This window comes from Chiroxiphia lanceolata, chromosome 3 (genome assembly GCF_009829145.1).
Source record: "Chiroxiphia lanceolata isolate bChiLan1 chromosome 3, bChiLan1.pri, whole genome shotgun sequence".
Lineage (NCBI taxonomy): Eukaryota > Metazoa > Chordata > Aves > Passeriformes > Pipridae > Chiroxiphia > Chiroxiphia lanceolata.
This window is the reverse complement of record NC_045639.1, coordinates 51,976,317-51,994,342: the sequence shown is the minus strand read 5'-3', so window position 1 is coordinate 51,994,342 and position 18,026 is coordinate 51,976,317. Positions and strand designations below refer to the sequence as shown.

The 18,026-nt window shown below is 34.8% G+C and overlaps 1 protein-coding gene across 16 annotated transcripts in view; it reads left to right on the top strand.

Moving 5' to 3' along the window:
- The window catches only part of SYNE1 (spectrin repeat containing nuclear envelope protein 1), a 298,629-nt gene that overhangs the window by 87,936 nt on the left and 192,667 nt on the right, over positions 1 to 18,026 (top strand). For all 16 annotated transcript variants that reach the window (XM_032684535.1, XM_032684534.1, XM_032684533.1 and 13 more), the window contains 11 exons: positions 1,624 to 1,788; positions 2,387 to 2,521; positions 3,364 to 3,522; positions 3,757 to 3,965; positions 4,237 to 4,345; positions 5,593 to 5,757; positions 7,634 to 7,801; positions 9,325 to 9,501; positions 10,788 to 10,928; positions 11,943 to 12,103; positions 14,909 to 15,059. In XM_032684535.1, the coding sequence (XP_032540426.1) occupies positions 1,624 to 1,788; positions 2,387 to 2,521; positions 3,364 to 3,522; positions 3,757 to 3,965; positions 4,237 to 4,345; positions 5,593 to 5,757; positions 7,634 to 7,801; positions 9,325 to 9,501; positions 10,788 to 10,928; positions 11,943 to 12,103; positions 14,909 to 15,059 (1,740 nt within the window). The remainder of the gene's footprint in view (positions 1 to 1,623; positions 1,789 to 2,386; positions 2,522 to 3,363; positions 3,523 to 3,756; positions 3,966 to 4,236; positions 4,346 to 5,592; positions 5,758 to 7,633; positions 7,802 to 9,324; positions 9,502 to 10,787; positions 10,929 to 11,942; positions 12,104 to 14,908; positions 15,060 to 18,026) is intronic.

The following is an 18,026-nucleotide window of genomic DNA, read 5'->3' as shown; positions in this document are numbered from 1 at the left end:
CTCTTGAACATGCTACTGTTGCTGGTCCTTGTATTTACTCAGAAAATGTCATGGATTGTGAATCTAGAAGGTTGCAAATATGTTGCATTTGTTAATATAAAGATATATGCTTTGGTCTATATTCCCCCTTAGCTATAGAGCTCTATGTTGTTATTATCACTTATTACTGATATTTTCAGGGCTATTCAGCCCCCATCTAGTCCCACTCTAATTAATCTGAAATTAATCATTACACATGGTGTGATTTTTGGGGTTGTCCTGTGCAGAATGAGGAGCTGAACTCAATCCTTGTATGTCACTTCCAACTCAGTATATTCTATGATTTTATGGTTATCTTGGAGTCAGATCTCCAGACGTTGGGTTCTATTATATTTGTTTTCAGGCAATTATTGTTCAGTATAAAGGTATCTAAACTGAATTTTAAACTACAGAAAATCACCTATCAGTAAAGAGTTCTGAGTGGTGGATTACAAAATTTTTATGGTATTTGTGGGTTGTACCTAAAGATAAGTGGGGTTTGATTTGTAACAGAAATCATTATTTAAGTTTAGCTTATAGTAGAAAAATCAGATACAGTTGTAGCTGGGTAAATTTACCATGTTCAACATTAATTATTCTGTTCCTATAAAGTTGGATAGTGGTTTGTCTCTTTTTATGTTAGAAAATAAACCTATAAAATATGGTATAACCATACAAAATGTGACATACCTAGAGTTAAAATACTGGAAACTGGAAGTTTTTCATGTAAAGAATATATTCCTGTATAATTCTAATATTATGGATTTATTTTTATCAGGAAACTTTAAAAAGATTTAGTAAGATGTTTAAGTTGAGAATGACAGATTTGATTAGCTCACTAGTCAAAACTCACTACACTGGGGTTTGTAATCAGTGAGGATGATGAACTGTGTGTGTATAGTAAGCGGTTTTGGAACTGCCTTGCAGTGATTAAACTGCTGAACTGTTCAATTCTCCTGGTAAGTTTTGTTACTTCCTTATGGAATTGTAACCACTGAATAATGCAATGCACTGGAACAGACTAAAACACAGAATAATGGAAGAGCTGTGTCTAAGGTTGCAAAACAAGAAGATTTCAGCAAATAAACTACAAAATTTGCTGTCTTTCTTTTAAGCAGTTTTCTTCCTGGTTACTTATCCAACCTTCTAGTGTGATAATCTTACAAACCTATTCCAGGTCAGAAGACCTGTAGCATGGAAGTGATTGGATCCATGGGTCAAACCACCTTCATGTCAAGTCACGTTAGGACGAAGTAGTTTGATACTAGGAAAAATGAAATGGCAAGCTTGGCCAAATCAGGTGCTTTACATAGGAAAGCAGGCTTTAGGAAAGAAAAGACACTAATCAAATGGTAGAGGCATTCTGAAAGTATCAGAGACATCTATATTAGATATCTACTAATTTTTTTTTTGAATGATGACATTAGCTCAAGCCTAAGTATTAAAAATTGTGAAAATGGGAGCAGGAGAGGGAGAAGCATGGTGAAAAGCATATATTTAAAAGAGTGACACAAATTAAATGCATGTTTTGTAAGATCATGGTACGAGAGAGCAAATAAAAATCAGTGTGAAAGTGCCAGCTCATTTTCTTTGCTTGTAACTCAGAATATGGTCAGGAAAGCTGGTGAGTGGCGAAAAAACATAGAAGCAAATAGCCGTTTGATGAAGAAATTTGAGGAGTCTAGAGCAGAACTGGAGAAAGTAATACAGATTGCCAATTGTTGCTTAAAAGAAAAAGGAAATCCTGAAGAACTTCTCAGAAAACATAGCGTGAGTAAATTCTCTGACCTTCCTCATGGAAATCTTTGAGTGCATGACATTCAAATGAAAAACCTACTTAATTCGAAAATTGATGTGAGTTTCTTGCACGTGTAGAAGTTATACAGATTAGGTCAAACTAATGCTAAGATTGAAAAATGAAAAGGAATAATGATCACGACTCTTACTGATGGATGTAAGCAACCAGAAGGTGAAAAGACCCTGTAGAAATTAGGGCAGGTTTTGTCAGTAGGATCATTGAGAGTTAGAATACTATATTTTGCCAGTCTCACGCATGCATTGCTCTTTTTTTCAGATTAATACCTGTGTCTGTATTATAACCATTACTTATGCACGTAGCTTTAAAATATATTCTTGTTAAAATATCATATCAGTGTACTGGATATATATTAATATATCCAGTATATATTAATTTGCTGGACTTTAAATAGCTAGAAATAGTTATTTCCTTAGCTCAAGTTTAAATTCTTCAATGCAACAGAAGTAACCTTGAAACTTACAGTGTGTGTTAGGAACTTTATGTTTTCAGGTTACCACATCAATAACCAGCTTCATCTTCTCACTTTCTCACTTTCTGCCTCAATTTCAGGAATTCTTTAACCAGTTGGATCAGAGAGTCCTAAATGCCTTTCTGAAAGCTTGTGACGAACTTACTGACATCCTCCCAGAACAAGAGCAACACAGCCTGCAGGAAGCTGTGAGAAAACTCCATAGGCAGTGGAAGGTTAGTGAATTATGTCTCTGGAAATTGTAAATCTTAGTTTTGAAAAGTTTCTGCATGACCTACATATTGAAAAATAAAACAAGTAAGTTGATTATTTGTCTTCCTGTACAATTGGGAAAAAAAAGAAAAAAAATCTATTTTACAACATTAGATACAGCTACACCTACAAATAGCCTCTTGAAAAAGCTCTGTTAAGTAAAATGGTTAAGTGAAGTCAAGAAATGTGAGACATTAATTATAAAACCTTCATTTTCTCCCTACATATAGCCGTAATGATACCTGTGTTAAGGACATTTCTTCAGAATATATGCTAGCTTTTCTTTATGCTGATGTTGGATGATTGCAATTACTTTCCCAACCAACCAAAATAAATAATCTGTAAGAGGTCAGGCTATCAGTTTAAATTTTGTCTTCTACCAAAGACTCTAAAAACTGAACAAACTTTGCTCATAAGCTATGGAATGTTTTGCCTGCAACAGCGTGTTGCTGGTCAAAGCTGGAGTGATGTATGACTGGTCTCTCACTAGCAAGCAAGCAGCAAGCTCTGGAAACAGTTGTGAATACTATTTTATACAGGAAATATTTGGCATATCTTGCCAAGAATGAAGATGTATCTGTAGTGTGTCTTATACATACATGTTAAATGTCTCAACCTATGATCTTATATCTAAGACATATTGGTGACAAAGTGAATACAGAGAAATCCCTATCTGTTCATGCACATATATGCCTAATTTTCTGTATTATCAGTTTTTAGATAATTTATTTGTAGTAACTTCACCCTGAGGTAATAGGAGTAGTGTTTTTTCTCTGTGCTTCCTTACTACTCCGTGGGTGTGTAGGATCTTCAAACAGAAGCTCCGTATCATTTGATCCACTTGAAGATTGAAGTACAGAAAAGCAAGTTCCTGGTCACAGTGGAGGAGTGCAAAGCTGAACTAGCTCGACAGAACAAGGTGTTATCAAGAGAAGGCAATGAAAGAATGATCAAGGAACACATGGTATGAATTATACGCTGCCATGGGGGTGTTTACAGAAATAAATTTCGATGTCAATAATAAACTGAAATTCTGAGCAACATTTAAGCCACTAAACACTTTGTGCCCAGCTTAGATCAAGTCTTGTCTTTAACGTGTTTTTTTTTATCTTAGTAGTTCATAAAAAAAATATAGATATGCTTTGTGATTTCTACAAGTTTGTAGTTTTATTGAATTTTCTGCTTTGTCTCCCATCAGTTGTTCTTCGGTGATAAGGGATCTTACCACCTGTGTGAGAAAAGGCTACAACGAATTGAAGAACTGTGCCAAAAACTGCCAGTTTCTGATCCAGTGAGGGGTACATTGGAAAGCAGCCAACGAGTCCTGAAGGAGCTCAAATCCCAGATAGACAGCACATACATGAAGCTAACAGAGCACTCGGACACCTGGAAGGGCTATAAGAGCAGGTGTCAGCTCAATTGCTAGCTGGGTCTTGTAGAGCCTTATGCATGGTCACTCCTCTATATGTCATCATAGATCAATACCACGTAAAGAATGATACGGTGATGTTAGCTTCATGTAGAAAATTATAATTTATGTAGTAATTCCACAGGTTATAATGGGGCTTTGAGTGGATTTTATAATTTTTTGCTTACATTTAAGAGGTTACTGTTTGGTGGTGGCAATTTTTGTCTAACTTTTTTCTTTTTTTCTGCATTATGTGATGTTTTATTTCAGATTTTCTGAATTGGAAAATTGGATTTCTTCAACAGAAAGAGAGTTAAAGAAGATAAAGGAAAGTGTTAATGATACTGCCAAATACAAGCAATGTAAAGCATCTGTTGGGGTGAGCCCTTGGTTTATGTTCTAACAAAGCTATTGTCATCGCTACTGGATAAAATTGTATTCTGGATAAAATGTCTGGATAAAATTGTATTCTGAAGCTGTGCATCTGATTCACTATGGAGATCGTAGTAGCTTTGCTGATTCCTGATATTCTTAAAAACACTTCCAGGAGAAAGTTGCACATACAGCAAAGTATGGCAGAAGTTCCTACTTTTAATAACTTAGAGAATGGCAGGTCCCTTTTCCTGTATATTTAGAATGGATAGAATAAATATTTGCCCCTCCTTCTATTCTATGCACAGTTAAAAGTGCTGTGCAAAGAAAAGCAAAAATTTCTGGACTGCAGATTTTTGAACCATGTTACATTTAATTACTTATTTAAGGAAATCTATAATAAAAATTCTCTTCTACAATAGTATAATGGGAAGAAAAAGATATTCTACCATTCACTTTTGCATTGGTGACTGGTAACAGAAGTGATAGAATACTTGAAGATTGAGTTGGTTAGTTAAATTAGTTTTAGGCAATAATTTATTGTGTCACTTGGGACCCAGCTTGACCCTTCTTTCTTTCATTTTATTTTCACATACTAGTAGCAAAAATAGGAGTGTCATATACTGTAGATGTTTGTGAGCTGGGTATGAGGCTAACTGTGCAGAGAAACGTTGTTAGGATGACCTTGATAAAACTGATAGAGCTTAAGCTTAAAGGGTACTTCTGCTTCAGAAGGTCTGATTTACTCTCACAGTTTTGCTGCTAGCAGCATCTCATCAGCACTGCCACAAAGATATAAATGAACTACTAGGTGAAAGGAAGGGGGGGAAAGCTATTTAAGTGGAAAAAAGATACACAAAACTTTATATCGCGTGAAATTGTATATTTGGGAAAGTCAGCAATTAAGATTTAAATTATAACTAAGAAATATGGTAATTATATAGAAAATATATATGTGATATCTGCCATTTATGTATATATTGTAAATAAAAATGTTAGTTTGTGAGGGAAAAGTACTCCACTATTACTTACTAATGAACAGTCTAAGTAGTAGTGAAGTCTGTGAAAGAAATACAAAAGCCTAGCCATTGACTGGGACAGAGTCTGATAGGGTGTGCAAATAGAAAAATACTACATTTCTAGTGTTAAAAACAAAGTAGTACATTTAAACTGCTAATCTTTGAACTGATTCCATGAATGCCAGGTATTAATTTTGTTTATTTGACAAAAATATGTTTTGATTTTTTTCTGTAGGAAATTAGGAAGCATATTCACAAGCATGGAGAAAATCACAGCTGGCTGAAATCCAGACTTGCTGTTTTGACTGCAGTATGTCCTGAGTTGGAGGCTAAAGAGACAGAGGATGAGCTTTGTAAACTTTCCAGTGACTTCAAGGGACTCCTAGATTTGCTGGCTGAGGTACAGTATGAGACACACAAGAACTCTCCATTTACAGTGTTTGCGTGAAATGACATCAATCATGGCTTCACAAGCATAAGTTCTCTGCTATGCTTTTTAATTAAACTGCAAGCATTCAGCAAGAAAAAATTCATTTGTACTCCTTGGGTAGCAGGTAAAAAATACTGATGTTATTATAGTGGATCTTTTACCTTTGCAGAATTAGAAAGTATAGTAAATGTTTCTCAAATCAAAATGTCCATATTTCTAGTTTTTTAAAATCAGCTTGTAGTGAACATTGGCAAAACTGTGATGCAAATCAGCTAGTGAATATAGAATTTTACTTCAATTTTAATTTATTTATCTTTTATGCTGAAATAATGCACTACTTTGAGGTAGTTTCTAGTCATTAAGGATGTGTATCATGCCCTGAACTTGTAGGAAAAGACTGCAGTTCTCTGAGGCCTGAATGATAATGAGATACTATAACTGTGGAAATCATGGAAAATTTCTAACTCATAACAAGCAAAACATCCCAGAACCACTGAACCCTTGGGTTCTGTGGGCTCTCAGGAAACTTACTGCTTTACAGTTTATATAGTTAAAAGAAAAATCAGGTGAAACTTAGACCAACTTGCACTTAGAAGGTGGAATAGACCCATAAAGAATTCAGGACAGAGAAAGAGTTCAGACTTCAAATTCTGCTGTTAATGTCAATTCTTGCAGAGGTCTTGTTAGGGTTCCAAATGTATAAAAGTTCTGTGTATTTATTGAAACTTGTCTAAACTTCTGTGGTCTGAAAACTGTGTTTGGGAAATTGGGGCAACCAATGTTGTGATTGCTAAGTGACTGCAAAAAAATTAAGATATTACCTTTTTTTCCTTAGGTTTTATGGGTTTTTTAGTTGCTTTTGTTTTTTGTTTCCTCTAAGAGTCAGAACTATAGGGGAGTCCAAGTGATGAAGGTAATAAAAGAAAATAAGAGGTAGAATCTATACTTATTTTGAATCTAAAAGCATAATCTAAATGGTACTCTATACTGTAGTTAAAAGACTGCTAATTCTTAAGAGTCTGAATACTATTTATAAAGTTTGGTAATCAGATGGATGATACTGTTTAGACAAGGACTGATACTGGGTATTTCCAGAGTTCAGCAATGGTTTAGGAGAGTAAGAACTAAACATTTACCTGATAGGAAACTGAATTACTTGAATCTGAAGACTCTCCAAAGTGGAAAAAAAGGAGAGGGGAGGGGAAAGGAGAAAGGGGAAAGGAAAATACCCAGAATACTTTATGATTAAAACCTTAAAACTCAGGAACTGTATGAGGAACAGAGCCTGTACTGAGAATCAGCCACCAGTAGTTAGCTGAGTAATGCTAACATTCAGATATGTTCAATAGATATATCTTTTTCTTTATAAAATTCTGCAAGCTGAGACTGGATATTGCACCATGTGCACATTGTGGTCCATGTAACCAGGGTAATAGGTCATTTTAATGTATTTGTGATTCACCAAAGCATTGCTCAACACAGTCCAAATGGTAGGAAGACTTTTTGTGAGTTGAGTATTGCAGGTGTTTCAGAATCTGGGTAAGCTTGCAAGGATGAAAAGAGTATGTATTTTCTAAGTGATCACCAGTAAGCGGTTGTCACAGATAGGTGTTTGCCATATGGCAAAGGGAGCATGTTTAAACAAGACAAAGGTCTCCTCACGTTTTGAGTCTACAGACACTCTTTCAATGTAGAGGTAAAGGTGTCAAGAATGTTGGAGATAAAAATGGTTTGAATTTAAACAATTTACTGTACTTTTTGAAAAAATATTCTAAATAATAAATGTACCCTTAAAATAGAGATGTGCCTTTCAACATGAAATATTTAAAGTTATCTGTAATTGTAGATTGAAAATACTTTAGGCGCTGTTGGAGACTGTGTCCAGTACAAAGAAGAAGTTAAAAGTGCAATTGAAGAGTTAATCAACAATTCTAGAGAAGTCCAAGCAGAGGCTGAAAAGATCCTGGACACAGAAAGTTTATTACAAGCTCAGCAACTACTGCTTCATCATCAGGTAGGACAATTGCTCATGTGCATATACTTTTTTTTTAAAGGGAGAATTTATTTAATTACAAAATTTTGTGATGTACATTAGCATAACTTGGAAGAGTTGTAAAGGAAACAGTCTTACGTGGCCTAGTATTCATTTCTTTTAAGGAAAAAGATTTTCAGTATTTTTTAAATGTTAATGCCTAAAGATGAGCTTGTTTTTCAACTTTTATTCCGTACATTTTTTTAGGCACAAAACACCTGAAAAACAATCTTCATTACTCTAAACTTTGGGTAAATATACTCTGCAAATATATAGGCTCTATCTTTTTACCATTTTAAAGCTTGCATTTCAGACTCAATCATGGGAAATGGGGTACAATTCTGGCTTTGGAAATTTCTCTACTTCAGGAGTTTGATGTGGCCTCAACTCTAAATGCTAAATGGAGGGAAGGTACCTCTAGCCTCATCTCCTTCTTTAGGTAGCTGCTGTTGTGACAGATAGGCCTCCATTCTGTAGGGGCAGAGCAGCAGGCTTTTTACGCACTGATAATAGATCAAAACATCTACAAGCTACAATAATAATCAGTGATATGGCTTGCATACAGCAAGAATCATGGCCTTTAAGGTCAAATATGGGAAATTAAAACCTACTCAAAGCTAATAAGAATAGGAATAATTTACTGCCAATGTTTGGGCATTATTTAAGTGTTTTATATTAACATCTATTTCTGTAAGGTCAGACATGGCTTACTGTCTGACCAAGCACTACTTAGTCTTACTTGTGTCTTACCTAAACTCTTTGGAGTTTGTAAGCACTATTGTATGTGTTAAGGGTTGTATTCGCTCTTCTAATACTCTACATTTCTTATTCATCTTAGCAGAGTTAGTAGAAATAATTAACTTCTCATTGAGTTCTTTTTTTTTTTTTTTTTGTGAAATAGACTTTGGCACAGACCCAAAGATACACAGAGCAGAACTGAGAAGGGAACTGTGAGCTTACTTAGCAAGGCTGGCATAGGTCAGACATGTTAGAAAGGAGAAAGGATGTAGTCTAAGGAGTTTCTGATAGTGCTACAAAGCAAAACACATCCAAGAAAGAGTTGCGCAACTTAGCCAGTCCCCTATTGCTCTCCCATAAGGTTGATACATTGCATTGATCAATCTGAGGCTCCAACCTGTGCCTTAAGAAAGTGCAGAGTAGACCTGAATGTTTCTGGGCAGTCCTGAGAAATACATTCACTTGAGTCTCCTGCTGTGATTGCACAACTACTGTGACTTCTGGTTTCTCAAATATTTTTTTGGATAAATGGCCACACTGTCACTATTTTTCTCACATCTGTATGCCACAAAAGGTGTATAGACAGTTTGGAAGCCTAGGCATATACTTGAAGAGTATATGAGACTCTGAAGAGTACTTGCCAGAGTTTATCCCTTTGTCTGTTACCCTCCTTGCATACTCATGCAAAAACTGAAAGTGGTTGCATTGTACTAGTTTCCCAAAGGAGCTAAAAAGTCTAATCATTCTTGTTGGATGAATCCTTTTAGCAAAGGACAAGAAGACTCCGTGCAAAAAGGCAAGATGTGCAAAAGCAGATTTCCCAAGCCAAGCGGCTGCAGATTGAAGGTGGACTGCCCAGCACAGTGCGAGAAGATTTGCAAAAATTGGAGGGAACATTGGAAAACATGCAGCAGACTATGGAGAAACGTGAAGAGCAACTGCAGGTGGGTCCTTTGCATATAGAAATAAAGCCCTATGCTTTCTTCCTTTTTTTTTTTTATTCTCTTCTTTTTTAACTGAGTAAACCTCTCACTATTTAAATGTAAAAAAACCTGAGCTCAGTTTCTCACCTCTGACTGTTGGTCCTTGGGGTTTTCATGGTCAACACCTCCGTGAAAACTTCTTGAAGCTGCTGTATACCTCATAATTAATAAAGAAACAGTATTTTGTTTGGAAATGTTTAGAAGTCCCAAATGATTCATAATTGTTATTTTAATTAATTTATTTGTGAATTAATTTTTAGATGAGGGTCTTTCTCCTGGTTACTAAAGATGACACCCTTTAATTCAGAGTTCTTAGACTGGGTATTAGATTAATGTCACATGATGTTGTGATATATAATCCTCACAACTACTGTGTGAAATACATGCCGTCATCCTAAATTTAAAGAAGGAAGGAAAAAGTCACAGAGAAATCAAATGGATTGTTTCAACTTGTATAACTAATCACTGACTGCACTGGGATTAGAATTTATACCTTCTTGCACCCATATGTGATTTACCCTTTGCATTTCTCTAAGCAGAATGGTAATCCACCTGTCCACTCTTCCATATAGAGGTTTGAAGTCAAAAGTATTCCCCATGGTAAAACACAAGATGAGAAACATGATCAATAGAACTCAAATAACTTTTTTATGTAAGCATTTATTATTGAAGCCCATGTTTTCTCTAAGGATTCCCATATATAATGCCTTAAACTCTACTTCATAATCAAGAAAATAATTTTTTAAGTTGTCATAATTCTTGTGACTGAGAATTAAATGCTGTATGTTAATCAAAATTCTACATTATCAGAAAAGAGCAAATAAGTTCTTATGTGTGATTTTCCTGTGAGTAGGGATTTTCTTCTACTATAATTTATTTCATTAAAGAACTTGAAAATCCTTTTAGATATTTTTGACTATCTGTCACCATAAGCATAAGTCTCTGCATGTATTACTTCAGACATCTTATAGGACATTCAAATATAAGATTTAAACATTGCTGGCACCTTAGAGAACAGAGTTTTTTAGCACAGCACGGTATGAATCAGTGAAAATTCAAGGGAAAAGTTTTATTTGGTTTAGAACATTTGCATCTGTTTAGTAGATGGCTTTTTGGGAGAAATTGTTTTATGTCAGGACTTTCTCTTTTTTCCTTCTTCAGTAACTTACAATGAAAAGTTTGTTTTCCCCCCTTTGATCTCTTTGTCTTTATGTTCCTGTTTTGGGTTTGTTTGTTTGTTTTTTTAGGTCACAATAAATAAATGGGAGCAGTTTGAAAGAGACAAAGAAACGGTAGTAAAATACCTCAATCAAGCAAGCTCTGTACTTGAACGTATCTTAAACTTTAGCAGTTTAGAGAGCCTCTCCTCAGAACTGGATCAGACAAAGGTATTTGCTGTGTGAAATATAGGAGCTGAGATATCTTTCTTCTTTGCTTGTTGACATGTGCTGAGTGTACTGCCTTCAATCTTTGCATGGTTTTCCATTATGCTGGTGCAAATTGCATATACAGATGAGAGACTGCATAAACTGCTTAGATGTAAAAAATCATTTGATGAAAAAAATCATGAAGGATTACTCAAAGTCTGCATCTGAAGCACATGCATGAAAATTAAGATGATTTTGAGGACTTCCCATTTTGTGCTCAGTAATCATCTGTGCTATTAAACCAATGTTGAGCACTTGCGTATCAACATTAATAGGGTGCACTTCGGCAAGGTTATGGGAACTGTGACAACTAGCACTGTTAGACCTGAGGAGAAGAAGGAGAGACTTCTACACTGTGGACATAATCCAGAATATACCACTTGCAATTAGTGTTACAGAATTATCCTAGCCCATTTTATTTACTACTGGAGAAGTAATTCTGTTTTTCCTAAATGCCATGCTTTTCAAACGGCTATTTACCTTTAACGAATCCAATAGTAAATTACACATATCTTGGTTATGCTCAGCATCCATTGTTTTGGTGTATGGGTTTAACGTTTGTGAAAGAAAATAGTTGCTAAATAAAGGGAAAATACAAAATATGAGATACTGCAAAATTCACTTTGTAAATAGTAGGATCTAAAAATTAAATAAATATGCATATGATCTTCCACAATTCAAAAATAAATTTCTTGCAGAGCTATAGAATAAATTTTGATTTGTTAAGTTAAAAACTTTTGCCTGTATAACTTCCCTTGATAAATTTAATTCAAGCTAGTTTGTTCAAATGAACTTTTCTTAAATGCAACATGAAAATAACTTTCTTCAGAGATTGTTTTTAGATATTTACACATTCAAAATATACACATAGGACACAGATACTTTTTTCCAACCGCAAACACTGAGGAAAAATACTTTCTGTATAAATATATGGAACTGTTTATAGTTGTATTAATACGACTTGCATCCTTACAGGAACTTTCTAAACAGACTGAAGCAATGGCAGTGCAGGCTGAGAATCTGGTGAAGAATTCTTCTGAGATACAGCTTGGTTCAAAGAACAAGCAGTCTCTTCAGCATCAGGCAAAATCAATCCAAGAACAAGTGAAAAAAGTGGAAGTTACTCTTGAAGAAGAGTATGTTCTTAACAAGTCCTAATATTTATCCTTCACTATAAGATTGTATCAGATTTCTAGAATACCTTGTCAGCATTTCATGTTGTCTCATCAGCTCCATCATTTCCAGCTTGCCCTGGCATAAAAACCAAGTTATAGTACCAAATATGTCAAAAGAGTGTGTGCAAATAAAATATTTTTTTAATAATATATAGTTAATAGAAGTTAGTTACATTTAACCTGTCACTTATCTTTAAGTCCTAGTCTTGTAAAGAAGGGATAATTAAGCTCATTCTTGAGGTACTGGAACTCTTTCAGAAAGAAAAAACTCAGTGCAAGTATGAGAGCAGCACATTTACCCTATTTGCCTCAGTTTTCCATATTCCACTTTCTCCTTAGGAGTGTCAAGAAGTGCCTTCATCTTAGCTGAATGCCCAATTATATTTCATAGGCAATATCAAAAACTGCTTCTGCTGCTGCAAAATCGAAGGCATAATTTGCCAAATTTTGTTGAAAAGTTAGAAGTTCAAACTCCAAGAGAAGCTTGTTAAATATTTGTAGCTTTTTGTATTCATAAAAATTTAATTCCTTCTCTCAAACAAGCAACTCAGTTACTCACTTCAGTTGCTATTCTTCTTTTATCCATACATGCATACATTTATATATATGTATGAAATCATTATTTTTTGCACATACTACATCTCATACACAATTAATAGATATAATTAGCACATATATCTTGTCTTACTAGAATTACTCCGTAGAATAATTTGCTGTGTAAGTTTAAGCAGGTACCACCACCTCTATCTGAATATGAGTGAGGGCAATGCCTAAATTATTGGGATTTTTTTTCCCATATTGACCACTGCCATACTAATCTGATTTTAATTTAGTGCCATTTTCTTCCTAATGTGGAAGAACAGTTATAAACCAGAATAACTAGCCTTTGCAGTAAATTGTTATCTAATTTTTTATATAATGTTTTCTCCAGTATGAAGTGTTACAGTGATTTGTGGTCAAATTCTACCATCTCTTACTGAATACCTTACTTTATACATAATTTTCTCCACTATTAGAGAGAAAACTAGTGTGATTTTTTCAATCCAAGAAAATCACCCTTCCAGCGATGAATATTTATTTTTTAAATAATGTCACCTATTTTTAAATGAAAGTCACCATTGATATATATACCCTTCCAATGTAGATATGAAATAGGTTTAGGTGAATATATGCATTTTACAGGATGTCTGTGGTAATGTGACAAATAATAAAAAACGAAATCCCTTCTGTAAAACATGCAAATATATACAACTCTCTGTAGTGAGTGTAGAGAACATATAATAAGTGCGTAAGGGTTATGTTTTAACTTGCATCACCAATAAAAATCTTGGACAAGTAATTTGAAGTGAAGGTATTCCAAATACATGAGGTACATACAATGCCAATGAACAGGAAAAGGAGTGAAAAGTTTAAGCAGCTCTTCAGAGCAAGAACTTAGCACACCTGTTTTCCAAGGAGAACATGGACAGCTGTGCAGTCTGTTTGGGATGATATTCTTTATAGTCTGTGGCTTTCCTAAAACTATCAGAAAAGCATATACAAAAGCAAAGGATTTTCAGCAGTTGTGTCACTCGTTTGGTCCCTTGGTTCTGATTTCCAGTTTTATTTCCTTGGGCTGGTCTGGAGTGAAGTATTTTTGCACATTGATTTCTTACAAGTAACTTGAATTTGCATACACTCTTATCAGTAAATGGCTGTTGGCACTCCTAATTTTTTTTTTATTTTGAAAATAAATAAGAAAAAATAAAAATACTAATTTTTACATTTTTAGACTACATCTTTTCTTAAGGCTTCCTCTAGCTTTAATAAGGGGGGAAAGAAGTTAAAAACTTTTTGACGTGGAACGGTTTTTAAGGCTATATTTAAAAGGAATATGTATTTTGAAATTTTGTAATATTCAAACTTTTATGGCGGAGTTTTAATATTTTCAGTGAAATAGAAAATGTGTGTTTAGCAAACTGTGTGCAGGGCCTACATTAGTACTGGTTTCTTTACAATGACTTGAAAGGAGCAGAAACTTGTATACTGGAAGTTAATGCTGTTAGGCCTTGTATAATGGTCTTAGACTTCTTACTGGTGACAAAAAAAAAAAAGGTGCTTTGCTTGCTATCTAAGACATAGAATAATCAGTCATAACCTGTCTCTGTTTAACATACCTATAATGTATGTTTCAAAGAACATAAACCTATTAACTTTGAGGGAGTTGAGTCGCATCTGTTGTTCATTCTTTGGCTTGATATGAAATCATTGCAGCAGAAAACACAAACTTCCTGTAAGATGGGGAGATTGCTGTTATAAAAAAGCAAGACTAATAAAGCAGTCAAGCACTGGTGGCTATGTGTACATCCACATTACACATTGTAATGATTCTGATCTAGGGACTAAATGATTAAAATCTATGCACTCAGTTATCTAAATATTTAGATTTCTGATATAATCATAATAACATATTATTTCATAGAAATCCTATTGATGTTCCTTTTCCCTTCCCTTCCTGCGGTGAAGAGATTCTTGTACAGCTGATGAATAAAGCTGTACTTTTACCTTTCGGTGTCCCCACTATGGCTCATGTAACTGTGAATTTGGTGCACAGTCTAAGAGAGAACCAAGTTTGAATTTAGATACACAACTTGGTCCTCTAAAACCAGGAGTTTTTTAAAGATCCTCCTGTAGGTTGAATAAGTTCCATTTTTATTTTAACAAGAATATGGGCAGCTTCGTTATATTAAACTGTTTATTCTCTCTAATTAATTTGGTTAATTTTAGTATTAAAAGCATGGAAATGGTGAAAAACAAGTGGGATCATTTTGGCAATAATTATGAAGCTCTGTCCATCTGGATAGCTGAACAAGAAAAAGAACTGGAAACTTTGGAAACATCATCATCTCCTTTGGACATACAGATCAGCCAAATCAAGGTGATTAGTTCTTGTTACATTTAGCATTGAAAGCCCGTTTATCTGTCATTTTGCTAGAGGCCAGTGGGAGAAGAGACATTTTACATGTTTCAAAACTACCATGATAATGTACCATTTTATACATGACTATACCAAGCAGTAAGGTTTTACATAAACTAAAGGAAAATTCTTACAGGCTGCCTTCTCTTTCAGTGTTTAGTTTACATATATGAAGACTTGGTGTGTATGATTAAAAATATAATTTATACTCTTCTTATTTTTTGAGTAATCTCAACTGATGTACAAAACAGCTGCATAAACACAAGGTTTGGGTTTTTTAAAACATATATTAGCTAGTGGCTATAGAACTTGATTTTAATCTTGCAAGCTAAAGTTATAACTTGATCTATGTATCTTTTATGCTGAAATAATAAAGAAACTATTGCTCTTGGTAGCTTGAAAACCTACATACCATTTATTGCTATTATATTGAACTGTCTTGTGTATGTACACTTGTCTGTGTACATTCCTGTAGATTTAGATAAATAGTGATTTAGTTTCGTGTTACTGAGATGCGTATTGTCTCCAAGCATTGCATTTCAAGGGCTGACTTCGTATCCTCCCTTTCATTTAAAATGTACTTTCTCTGAAACAGCATGTTTCTAAGGGTATAGGGTTTCTCAGTACCTCATGCACATTGCCATTTTCTCTAGTCTGTGACCCACTTGTGCTTCCTAAAGTGCACAGGTGTGCAGCTGCTTGCAGACCAGCTTGGCACTAAATATTTCCAAAGGATCCCTTAAGGCCCTTGTTTCATGTGACAGAAACAATTTATGAAGAGACTTTCCTGTTCTTAATTTGTTCACAACTTTACATACACAAAATAAATAAAATCTCTTGAGTTCATCATTGAAGACTAAAACAATGCTTGAGTTCTTGCTTCATCACCACAGCAATTCAAAACCAGTTTCCTTGTGAAATAATGTATATGCACTTATTCCAGTGGCATACATTGTCATGTTTTCTTGTTTTTCAGTAATTGATGGACAGGATTCCAATGTTTAAGGCAGAAAATAAGTGCATCAAAGTATACTAATACTGCATTACAGTGTGTCAGTTCTTGCCTGTCTAAATGGAGCCTACTTAAACCCTGCTAGCCTATTCCAGCCAACTTCCCAGAAAGGCCATTCCTTACTATACATGCAGAGAAGCAGTAATTTTTACACTGCATTGAAAGTTTCTGAAAATTCCACCATAACTCTTACACATTGAAACACCATGAGAGAAAGAAAATGGTCAGCAGATGATGTTTATAAACATTGGGCTGCCCAGGGAAGTGGTGAATTCTCCGTCCCTGGAAGTTTTTAAGATGAGACTGGATGTGGCACTTAGTGCCATGGTCTAGTAACCATGGCAGTAGTGGATCAAGGGTTGGACTTGATGATCTCGGAGGTCCCTTCCAACCCAGCTGATTCTATGATTCTATGATCTGATGAACAGACATGAAGCAGAGAAAATCCTCCAGATAAGGCATTGGGGACGTCATTGTACCGCAGGTGAACAGATGAGCTTTATGAGTGACATGTGAAACAAGTCATCTAACCTCCAATGCATGGACCTAGATGGAGGTCTACTTCAGCAGCATTGCTTTGTGCCTACTTTTGAAGAATTTGTCATGTTTTGTTGTCATTTTCCTGATGAGTTATTCTGTCACAACACCAATCATCATACTTCATTCGTAATTTCTAGTACATTTCTATCAGTAATGAGTATTGCAACATAAGGCAAATGAATAAAAAATTGTGTGTTCCTTGATATCTTTGGCTGACCAGATAAAAACCCTGGGGTCAGCTGAATGTAATGAACCTACATCTTAGTGGTAATATTCTGCTTTTGGTGACATTGATTGCAAAGGCCTGACGACTTCAGCAGAGCCAGATTTTCACCTACACATTTCTCCAAAATTCCTGTGGGACAAAATGATGGTTATCACAAGTAGTTACCATTAGTGGCAGACTCAGTGAGAGTTTGAAGGCCTCAATTATCCACCTTCTTTTATGTAACTGAGTGAATTTAACAGAATAGTGTAGGAGTGAGAAAGCACTGCCTCATTTGTATCTGCTGCATTGTTAGATAATGTCAGCTTCAGGGCTGCAAATCCAGTATTTTTCCTCAGCACCATATTCTCATGCAAAAAAGATATTTTATAATCTGAATTAATTCAGAATATATTGCATAAAGAGACACTATAAATTCTTATAGCACCACCTTTTTTTCTGACAATCACCCTGCTAATTTTTGACTGAATGTTGCAGTAAGCCAATTCTGAGCTTTCTAATGACAAGAAAGATACTGTATTTTTATCACAATTATAGCAGAAGTTGGGTACTTCCTATGCTTTGAGAGTGCAATTTCAAGAAAGTTTTTGGTTGATTTCATATACATACATATCTTAACATTTTTATATCTGAGAATGCTATTGCCTATTTCAGTTTCAAAGAAAACTTTTGGCTCTTTCAGATTTCTCCCAATGAGTGTTTTCCATTACTTTTGAGAACTCCATGGACATGATACATCAACAGTAATTTTTAAAAAAAGCTGTTGTGAAAAAAACTTTTTTCCAAGTTCATTGGTGCTTATTGAATAAATAGCCACTGAATGTGATACACTATAAGTTTATTTCTTGGGTGTTGTAGCTGCCAGGTTTTCTTCTAATTTGTAATAAAACCAAGTGCAAAATAATAGGAGACAGTTGCTGTCATGAAGCTGATAAAATGTAAAGCCATTGCTAATTTGTATTTATGCATTTACTAACTGATGTACAAGACAGATGAAAAGTACCAAAGACCATTATCACCCCTGTTTCATGGTTTCCTGTTTACATTGTAATGTGGTTCTTTATCTAACACTCTGCCTAAGGGCACACTCACCCCACCTTATCATCTAATTAAATTTATCCTTTATTATACCTTAGTATTTTAAATTAGA